The 10,661-nt window shown below is 58.2% G+C and overlaps 1 protein-coding gene and 1 long non-coding RNA gene across 5 annotated transcripts; one reads left to right on the plus strand and one right to left on the minus strand.

The window, feature by feature from the left end:
• Window positions 1-1,788: 1,788 nt before the first annotated feature.
• HJV (hemojuvelin BMP co-receptor) lies at window positions 1,789-9,886 on the minus strand. Of its 4 annotated transcripts, none has more exons than XR_014941960.1 (5): window positions 9,541-9,886; window positions 7,796-7,946; window positions 6,540-7,042; window positions 3,709-5,305; window positions 1,789-3,218 (listed from the first exon to the last, which is right to left on the minus strand). XR_014941960.1 is itself a non-coding variant. In XM_085535752.1 (4 exons), exons 2-4 carry the CDS (start codon window positions 7,887-7,889, stop codon window positions 4,706-4,708), a joined length of 1,197 nt encoding a protein of 398 aa, XP_085391878.1. In that variant the 5' UTR covers window positions 7,890-7,946; window positions 9,541-9,886; the 3' UTR covers window positions 1,789-4,705. The 4 variants fall into 4 exon arrangements, 1 of the variants encoding a protein (XP_085391878.1); XR_014941962.1 differs by lacking the exon at window positions 9,541-9,886 and adding an exon at window positions 8,626-8,668; XR_014941961.1 differs by lacking the exon at window positions 9,541-9,886 and adding an exon at window positions 8,582-8,662.
• LOC146751034 (uncharacterized) lies at window positions 6,912-8,209 on the plus strand. Its single transcript, XR_014941963.1, has 2 exons — window positions 6,912-7,049; window positions 7,757-8,209. It is a non-coding gene; the product is annotated as an uncharacterized LOC146751034 (long non-coding RNA).
• Window positions 9,887-10,661: the final 775 nt, after the last annotated feature.

A 10,661-nucleotide genomic window follows, 5' to 3' on the forward strand; every position in this document is an offset into this window, starting at 1 on the left:
AGGTGCAGGTTGGACCCCAATAAGGTGTAGGGTGGACCCCAATTAACTGTAGGTTGGACCCCATTAAAGTGTGGGTTGGACCCCAGTGAGGTATAGGATGGACCCCAATAAACTGCAGGTTGGACCCCAAAGAGCTGTAAGGTCCCAATGAGGTACAGGTTGGACCCCAATAAGCTGCAGGGGGGACCCCAATGAAGTATAGGGTGGACCCCATTGAGATACAGGTTGGACCCCAATAAGGTGTAGGGTTGACCCCAAAGAGCTGCATGTTGGACCCCATTGAGGTACAGGGTGGACCCCAATGTGGTGTAGGCTGGACCCCAATAAGGTGTAGGGTGGACCCCATTGAAGTGTAGGGCGGACCCCAATGAGCTGCAATTGGACCCCAATAAGGTTCAGGTTGGACCCCAAAGAACCGCAGGCTTGACCCCATTGAGGTGTACCCCAAGAAGGTGTAGGTTGGATCCCAATAAGCTGCAGTTGGTCCCCAATAAGGTGTAGGGTGGACCCCAAAAGAGCCACAGATTGGACCCTAAAGAGCTGTAAGGTGGACCCCAATAAGCTGCAGTTGGACCCCAAAGAACCGCAGGCTGGACCCCAAAGAGCTGTGGGTTGGACCCCAATAAGGTGTAGGGTTGACCCCAAAGAGCTGCATGTTGGACCCCATTGAGCTGTAAGGTCCCAATGAGCTGCAATTGGACCCCATTGAAGTGTAGGTTGGACCCCAAAAGAGCCACAGGTTGGACCCCAATGAGGTATAGGATGGACCCCAATGAGGTATAGGATGGACCCCAATAAAGTATAGGATGGACCCCAACGAGCCGCACGTCGGACCCCAAAGAGTCAGAGCCGAGCTCAGCTCGTTCCCGATCCCCGCCCCATAGCCCCCCCCTCCATATCCCCCCCCCATCCCCGCCCCATCCCCGCCCCATCCCCCCCCCCGCCCCATTCCCCCTCCCCCCCCGTCGCCCTTTACTCCAGTGCCCTCCATCCGGCCCCATGTTCCCACGCCGGCAGCGCTGGGCGGGGGGGGGGGTTGGTTTAAGGGGGGGGGGTTGGTTTTGTAGGGGGGGGGAGGTTGGTTTGGGGGGGGCTGGAGGTGGGGGGGGGAAAGGGGGGGTTGTGGTTGGGGGGCTGGAGGGGGGCAGAGGGGGGGTTGGGGGTCGGGAGGGAGGGGTTGTGGTTGGGGGTCGGGGGGGGGTCGTGATTGGGGTCGGGAGGTGGGGGGGTGGTTGGGGGGCTGGAGGTGGGGGGGTTGTAGTTGGGGGGCTGGATGTGGGGTGGAGACAGGGGCTGTTGTGGTTGGGGGTCGGGGGGGGGTTGTAATTGGGGGTCTGGAGGGGGGGGGAGATATTAGGGGTAGGGAGGGGGGGTGATTGTGGTTGGGGGTCGGGAGGGGGGGCGGTGGTCGGAGTTGTCCCCCCCCACTGTGGGCTATGAGCTACAGCCCTTAATGTGGGGGGGGTCGTTTGAACCCCCCGTCCCGTCCGCTCTGTTGGCCTTATATGGTTCTATATGGCTCTATATGGTTCTATACGGTTCTATATGGTTCTATATGGTTCCTCCCAGTGGCTTTTTGGGGGGGGGGTGTTGGGGGGAGGGGGGAGCTGAGTGGAGGAACGGGGCCGGAAAAGGCATTTCAAGGCATTTCCTATGGGGCGGGTGCGTCCTGTGGCCGGGGGGGGATGGAAAAATAAGTGGGGGGGGGACGGGGGGGGGACACGGAACAGAACGGAACACAATGAGCTCCACCCCCACCCCGGCTGTGATGGGTCAGGAAATGAGGACTTACAAAATAGAAGCCTTTAATGTCATCCCCGTAATGGGGCTGGAGGCCCCAAAGGACCCTATAGGGTGTCATGGACCCCATAATGTGGCTGGAGGCCCCAAAGGTCCCTATAGGGTGTTGTGGACCCCGTAATGTGGCTGGAGGCCCCAAAAGGTGCCAAAAACCCCATCACGTGGTTGGGGCCCTATTGGGGTGCCAGGGATCCCCATAATGTGGCAGAGACCCCCATCGTAGTCAAGGACTTTTATGGGATGCCAGGAATCCCGGAGACCCCCATAATGAGCCAAGGGTCACCAGGAGGTGCCAGAGACCCCATAAGGTGCCAGGGACCCCATAAATGTATCAGGGACCCCAGGAAATGCTAGAAACCCCATAGGGTGATGAAGACCCCCATGAGATAGTGGGGGCCCTATTGGTGTGCATGGGACCCCCATAACATAGCAGAGATGTTAATGGGGTCATGGGAACCCTGTAGGGTACCGAGACCCCATAAGTAGTGTGGCCCTGGGAGACACCATGAATCCTATAGGGGGTGTCAGGGATCCCATAAACGATTCAGGGGACCCCAGGAGGTGTTGGAAACCCCATAGGGTGACAGAGAGCTCCCAGTGTGTTGAGGTCACCAATGCCAACAACAGTTACCAGTGCCAATGAGGGGCACAATGAGATCCCAAATGCCAACTGAAGGGTCCCAAGTGCCAACCAAAGGGTCCCCAATGCCGACTGAAGGGTCCCCAATGCCAACAGTGCCCACCAGTGTTAATGAGAGTCATAGAGAGGTCCCAAATGCCAACTGAAGGGTCATCAATGCCAACCAAAGGGTCCCCAGTGCCACCAGTGCCCACCATTGCCAATGAGGGTCCCAAATGCCAACTGAAGGGTCTCAAGTGCCAACCAAAGGGTCCCCAATGGCAACTGAAGGGTCCCCAATGCCACCAGTGCCCACCAGTGCCAATGAGGGTCACAATGAGGTCCCAGGTGCCAACCAAAGGGTCTCCAATGCCACAAGTGCCCACCATTTCTAATGAGGGTCCCAAATGCCAACTGAAGGGTCTCAAGTGCCAACCCAAGGGTCCCCAATGCCACCAGTGCCCACCAGTTCCAATGAGGGTCGTATAGAGGTCCCAAATGCCAACCAAAGGGTCCCAAGTGCCAACCCAGGGGTCCCCAATGCCAACTGAAGGGTCCCCAATGCCACCAGTGCCAATGAGAGTCAGAGAGAGGTCCCAAATGCCAACCAAAGGGTCTCCAATGCCACCAGTGCCCACCAGTGCCAATGAGGGTCCCAAGTGCCAACCAAAGGGTCCTCAATGCCGACTGAAGGGTCTCCAATGCCAACAGTGCCAACGAGTTCCAATGAGGGTCATATAGAAGTCCCAAATGCCAACTGAAGGGTCTCAAGTGCCAACCAAAGGGTCCCCAATGCCAACTGAAGGGTCCCAATGCCACCAGTGCCCACCAGTGCCAATGAGGGTCCCAGGTGCCAACCAAAGGGTCCCCAATGCCAACTGAAGGGTCCCCAATGCCAACAGTGCCCACCAGTGTCAATGAGGGTCCTCAATGCCAACCAAAGTCTCATCAGATCCAACATGGGATCTCACAACTGCGACCCAACAGCACCGAGGATGATGATGATGATGATGATGAAGCAGGACGGCTCCATCCTCGTCCCCCCCCCATCCTGAAAGACGTGCACCATCTCCTCGTCCACCATCAAATCCTTGGCATCTTCCAACGCCCCACGAGCCGCCAGCGTGAAATTGGCATCTCCGGAATTGACCACGTCGAAAACACACGAGTGGAAATAACCATCCTCCACGGGCAGCATCGCTCGAGCTTGAAGGGTCCCCAGTGCCAACAGTGCCAATGAGAGTCATAGAGAGGTCCCAAATGCCAACCAAAGGGTCCTCCAATGCCACCAGTGCCCACCAGTGCCAATGAGGGTCCCAAGTGCCAACCAAAGGGTCCTCAATGCCAACTGAAGGGTCTCCAATGCCAACAGTGCCCACCAGTTCCAATGAGGGTCATATAGAGGTCCCAAATGCCAACTGAAGGGTCTCAAGTGCCAACCAAAGGGTCCTCAATGCCAACTGAAGGGTCCCAATGCCACCAGTTCCAATGTGGGTCCAGGTGCCAACCAAAGGGTCCCCAATGCCAACTGAAGGGTCCCCAATGCCAACAATGGTCATAAATGTCAATGAGGATCCTCAATGCCACCCAAAGGCTCATCAGATCCAACATGGGATCTCACAACTGCGACCCGACAGCACCGAGGATGATGATGAAGCTGATGACGAAGCAGGACAGCTCCATCCTCATCCCCCATCCTGAAAGACGTGCACCATCTCCTCGTCCACCATCAAATCCTTGGCATCTTCCAACGCCCCACGAGCCGCCAGCGTGAAATTGGCATCTCCGGAATTGACCACGTCGAAAACACACGAGTGGAAATAACCATCCTCCACGGGCAGCATCGCTCGAGCTTGAAGGGTCCCCAATGCCAACAGTGCCAATGAGAGTCATAGAGAGGTCCCAAATGCCAACCAAAGGGTCTCCAATGCCACCAGTGCCCACCAGTGCCAATGAGGGTCCCAAGTGCCAACCAAAGGGTCATCAATGCCGACTGAAGTGTCTCCAATGCCACCAGTGCCCACCAGTGCCAATGAGGGTCATAGAGAGGCCCCAAATGCCAACTGAAGGGTCTCAAGTGCCAACCAAAGGGTCCCCAATGCCACCAGTGTCCACCAGTGCCAATGAGGGGTCATATAGAGGTCTCAAATGCCAACTGAAGGGTCTCAAGTGCCAACCAAAGGGTCCCTAATGCCGACTGAAGGGTCCCCAATGCCACCAGTGCCCACCAGTGTCAATGAGGGTCCTCAATGCCAACCAAAGTCTCATCAGATCCAACATGGGATCTCACAACTGCGACCCGACAGCACCGAGGATGATGACGATGATGATGATGAAGCAGGACGGCTCCATCCTCGTCCCCCCCCCATCCTGAAAGACGTGCACCATCTCCTCGTCCACCATCAAATCCTTGGCATCTTCCAACGCCCCACGAGCCGCCAGCGTGAAATTGGCATCTCCGGAATTGACCACATCGAAAACACACGAGTGGAAATAACCATCCTCCACGGGCAGCATCGCTCTGCACAGCTCAACCGCCTCCGGGCTCCGGATATTACGCGAGATACGTTGGTTCCGTGGACACCCCGTAACACAAAGCTGAAGGTCTTGCTCCGTATTAAAGCTCCGCGTCACTTCTTCGGCCGCTCGGATGGAGAACGAGAGCTGTCGAGCCGCCTGGCGGATCATGATGGTGGTTCCGATATACGGAGCTCGGATCAGAACCTGGCGACCCGGGATTCGTTCGTGGATTTCGAGGCCGCCCCCATTGGGTCGTTCTGATCCCGATACCGACCCGTCTTCGAAGGCCGATGGGACGTTGTCCAGTTCGGCTCGATAAACCTTCTGCTCCGTACACTCCGGCATGTGCTTGAAGATGATGGTGAGCTGGGTTGGGTGGGAAGATATTAGAACACACGAGCCCCCCCTTGAAGCCCCCCTGGATCTCCCCATCCCCCCGTATCTCCCTGCCCCTATAGGGTCCCTGTATCTCCCTGCCCCTATAGGGTCCTTGTCCCCTATGGGGGACCCCTGGCACTAATGGGTTCCCTGGCCCCTTCTGGTGCCTCCCAATACATGATGGGGTCCCTGACCCCTATGGGGTCCCTGGCACCTATAGGGTCCCTGGCACCTATAGGGTCCCTGGCCCTTCCAGTTGCCCCCCAATACATTATGGGTTCCCTGCCCCCTCTGGGGGCCCCCTGGCACACTATGGGTCCCTGTCCCCAATGGGGGGTCCCTGTCCCCCCCTGGTGTCCCCAGTACATTATGGGTTCGCTGGCCCCTCTGAGGGACCCCTGGAACACCATGTACCCCTGGCACTAATGGGGTCCCTGGCCCCTCCTGGTGCCATTATGGGATCCCTGGACCCCCGGGGACCCCTGGCACACCGTGGGTCCCTGTCCCCAATGGGGTCCCTGTCCCCTATGGGGTTCTGTCCCCTATGGGGTCCCTGTCTTCACTGTGTTCCCTGTCACCAATGGGGTCCCTGGCCCCTATGGGGGACCCCTGGCACACTATGGGTCCCTGTCACCAATGGGGTCCCTGGCCCCTCCTGGTGCCTCCCAATACATTATGGGGTCCCTGGCACACTATGGGCCCCTGTCCCTAGTGGGGTCCCTATCACCAATGGGGTCCCTGTCCCCTATGGGTTCCATGTCATCACTGTGGTCTGTGTCCCCAATGGGGTCCCTGTCCCCTCCAGTACATTATGGGTTCCTTGACCCTTCCGGGGACCCCTGACACACTATGGGCCCCTGTCCCCATTGGGGTCCTTGTCCCCACTGTGTTCCCTGTCACCTATGGGTTCCCTGGCACCTATGGGATCCCTGTCCCCATTGGGCTCCCTGGCACTTATGAGGGTCCTTGTCATCAATGGGGTCCCTGTCCCCACTGTATCCCCTGTCCCCTATGGGGTCCCTGTCATCAATGGGGTCCCCATCCCCCCTGTGTCCCCTGTCCCCATTGGGGTCCCTGTCCCCACTGTGTCCCCTGTCCCCATTGGGGTCCCTGTCCCCCCTGTGTCCCCTGTCCCCAATGGGGTCCCCATCCCCCCTGTGTCCCCTGTCCCCAATGGGGCTCCTGTCCCCTATGGGGTCCCCATCCCCCCCCCATTTCCCACCTTGCTGGTGACGGTGGCGTTGGACCCCCTTGTTATGGGGGCACTTGTCGCCTGCACAAACAGAAACTCATTGTCCAGCAGCGGCCACGCTCCCTCCACCCGACACGTCTGAAAGTCGTGATGGAACGTCCGCACATGGGGGTCCCCAAAAGCAGAACAATGTCGGTACCGGGGGGGTCGGCCATGTTTGGATCGAAACATCTTCTCATAATCACAAAGTTCTGATAGTCCAAAACTTTGAGGATCCGGAACCGGAGCTCGGAACCGAGGTGGGGACGTGGGTCCGTCTTTAGAACAATTGTGTTGGATCATCAGGTCTTCGATACCGTGAACGGCGGAATGAAACGCCAGGTCACCCCGACAGGTTCGAGCCGTTCGACGGGTGCAATGGGAATAGGAACGAAGGGCGCTGCAATACGCGGCGGATCCGAGAGAACCGCGGAGAGAAAGAGTGGACGCCACGAAATCCGAGTTACAGCGGAGGATCTTGCACTGCGGAGAGACTGGGGGGTACGGGGGGATATGGGGGTTATGGGGGTTATGGGGGTTATGGGGTGGGAAGAAGGGGTTTGGGATGAGACGGAATGGGATGGGATATGGGGTAGGATGGGATATAGGAAATGGGATGAGGATGGGGTGGGATGGAGGGGGTTATGGGATGAGACAGAATGGGATGGGATGGGAAGGAGGGGTTATGGGATGGGATAGAATGGGATGGGATAGAATGGGATGGGATGGGATGGGATGGGATGGGATGGGATGGGATGGGATGGGATGGGATGGGGGGTTATGGGGTGAGGTGGGATGGAGGGGGTTATGGGGTGGGATGGGAAGGAGGGGTTTGGGATGGGATGGGAGGAGTTATGGGGTAGGATGGGATATAGGAGGTGGGATGAGGATGGGATGGATGGGAATCGAGGGTTATGGGATGGGATAGGGGGGTTATGGGGTAGGATGGGATATAGGAGATGGGATGGGGGTGGGATGGGATGGGGGGTTATGGGATGGGATGGGATGGGATGGGATGGGATGGGATGGGATGGGATGGGAAGGAGAGGTTATGGGATTGGGATGGGATAGTATAGGATGGGAAGGGATGGGAAGGAGGGGTTATAGGATGAGATGAGGTAGGAGGTGGGATGGGATGGGATGGGCAGCGGGGTGGGATGAGAGGGAGAGGGGGGGATTCATCTCCCACCCCCTCCCTGTGGCTGCAGGGTCCCCTGTCACGCTGCATCCCCTGCACGGCTCCTTACCATGGCTGCAGCACAGCAGCACGAGGAGGAGGAGGAGGAAGATGCGTCGCTGCAGCTGCGGGATCCTATTGCAGCTGCCTCCCCCCATCCCCATCCATACAGAGCAAAGGGTTCAAGCACCGGCCCGGCCTGACTTCATCCAGCTGCTGACCTGGAGGGAGGAAGAGGAGGGTGGGATCCTATGGGGTCCTGCATGTGGGGGCTGCTAAGAGTCCCTATATGGGTTGTATGGGGTTGGAGTGTCCTCATAGGGGTTATATGGGATCTGAGTGTCCTTCCTGGGGTTATATGGGATCTGAGTATTCTTCCTGGGGTTATATGGGATCTGAGTGGGGTTATATGGGATCTGAGTGTCCTACCTGGGGTTATATGGGATCTGAGTGTCCTACCTGGGGTTATATGGGATCTGAGTGGGGTTATATGGGATCTGAGTGTCCTACCTGGGGTTATATGGGATCCGAGTGTCCTTCCTTTGTTATATAGGATCTGAGTATTCTTCCTGGGGTTATATGGGATCTGAGTCTCCTTCCTGGGGTTATATGGGATCTGAGTGGGTCTATATGGAATCTGAATGTCCTACCTGGGGTTATATGGGATCTGAGTGTCCTCCCAGCCCTGCAGGACCCTATTACTGCCCCCATTGCCCATCCCTCCATCAGGGGACCCCTGCAGGTGCCACCCCCCCCCCATTACCCCCCATATCACCCTCCCCCCCATACCAACCCCCATCCCTGCCCCCCATATCTCCCCCCCCCCATCCCAGCCCCATATATCAGCCCCACTCACCCCACAGCCCCCTCTGCCCCCCAGCTCCCCTTTGTCCTCGTCACCTCCTCAACCCCAAACTGGATCCGCTCTATGGGGCCGGTAACCAAACCCCATAGGGACTATGGGTCTCTGACCCCCCCCGTTCCTATTACTGCCACCTTTGCTCCGTCCTCCCCCCCCCCCGCTGTCAAAATAGATCTGCCTAAATTTAGCTGGGGGGGGGGGGGGGACACGGGGGTGTGGGGTGAGGAAGAGGAGGGAGCTCCAGCTGGGGGGGTCTTCCTCCCTTCCTTATCCTATAGGGTATCCCTATAGGAGGGGGCCATAGACCCCCCCCCCCATTTAAAGGGAAGGTTTCTGTGCTCGTTTTGGTCTGAGCCCCCCCCCCCATTAGTGGTGTGGATGGAGCAGAGTGAAGGTCAGTGGGGTCGATGGCCGCCAGGTTGGGTGGGTGAGACCAATAGGGCTCCTAATAGGGTCACTATGGGTTCCAATGAAGACCCCCACCCCAAGCAGCCCTGGCAATGGGATGGGGATCCCTATGGGTTCCATTGAAGACCCTCACCCCAAACTCAGCCCCTACCTTGGCAATGGGATGGAGGTCCCTATGGGTTCCAGTGGGATGGGGGTTCCAATGAAGACCCCACCCCAAGTGCAGCCCCTATCCTGGCAATGGGATGGGGGTCCCTATGGGTCCCAGTGAAGACCCCCACCCCAAGTGCAGCCCCTACCTTGGCAATGGGATGGAGGTCCCAATGAAGACCCCCACCCCAAGCACCCTTGGCAATGGGGTGGGTGTCCCTATGGGTTCCAATGAAGACCCCCACCCCAAACTCAGCCCCTACCTTGGCAATGGGATGGGGGTCCCTATGGGTTCCAATGAAGACCCCCACCCCAAACTCAGCCCCTACCTTGGCAATGGGATGGGGGTCCCTATGGGTTCCAATGAAGACCCCCACCCCAAACTCAGCCCCTACCTTGGCAATGGGGTGGGGGTCCGTGTGGGTTCCGTCCCGAAATGGAGCTGCTGTGGGATGGAGGGTGAACAGCTGAGCTGAGCTCGGCCCCATCGTCAGCTGGGGGGGCTGGAAGCCGCCCTATAAAAATAGATGGTGGGATTTTCGATCCCAAAATGGGATTCCATGGGGGAGGGGGGGGAGGTGGAAGGTTCTGAATGGAGCCAGGGTCCCAACCCCTATAGGAGGTGCACAACCCTATAGAGGTGCACAACCCTATAGAGGTGCCTAATACCAATGGGGGTCCCAAACCCCAATAGGAGGTGCCTAAACCCTATAGAGGTGCCCAACCCCAATGAGGGTCCTAACCCCAATAGAGGTGCCCAACCCTATAGAGGTGCCTAACCCCAGTAAGGGTCCTAACCCCAATAGAGGTGCCTAACCCCAATGGGGGTCCCAACCCCAATAGAGGGGTCCCAACCCTATAGAGGTGCCTAACCCTAATGAGGGTCCTAACCCCAATAGAGGTGCCTGACCCTAATAGAAGTGCCCAACCCCAGTAAGGGTCCCAACCCCTATAGAGGTGCCTAACCCCAATGGGGGTCCCAACCCCAATAGAGGTGCCCAACCCTATAGAGGTGCCCAGCCCCAATGAGGGTCCCAACCCCAATAGAAGTTCCCAACCCCAATGGGGGTTCCCATCCCAATGGAGGTACCTGACCCCAATGAGGGTCCCATCCCCAAAGGGGGTTCTCAACCTAATGGAGATGCCTGACCCCAAAAGGGGTCCCCAGCCCCAATGAGGATCCCAACCCCAATGGAGACACCAAACCCAGTGTGGACCCCATTGATGGGGGTGCTGACCCCATAGGCAGTGAGCACCCATAGTGTGTATGGGGGGGTGACCCATAGGGGCTGGCTGCCATCCCGATCCCATTGCTGGGATGCCGACGTGCGGATCGTTCACCCCACACCTGCTGTGGGGCTAAAAACAGCACAGGCAGATGGCAGCGGGGGCCGGGAGGAGCCCCCCCCATAGACCCCCCCCATAACCCCCCCATAAACCCCCCCATAAACCCCCCCATAAAGCCCCCCCCATTAATCCCCCCCCCCATAAACCCCCCCCATCTGACAATCACTAC

Source organism: Coturnix japonica, unplaced genomic scaffold, assembly GCF_054131305.1.
Source record: "Coturnix japonica strain WE unplaced genomic scaffold, WE-NBRP24 Scf169, whole genome shotgun sequence".
NCBI lineage: Eukaryota > Metazoa > Chordata > Aves > Galliformes > Phasianidae > Coturnix > Coturnix japonica.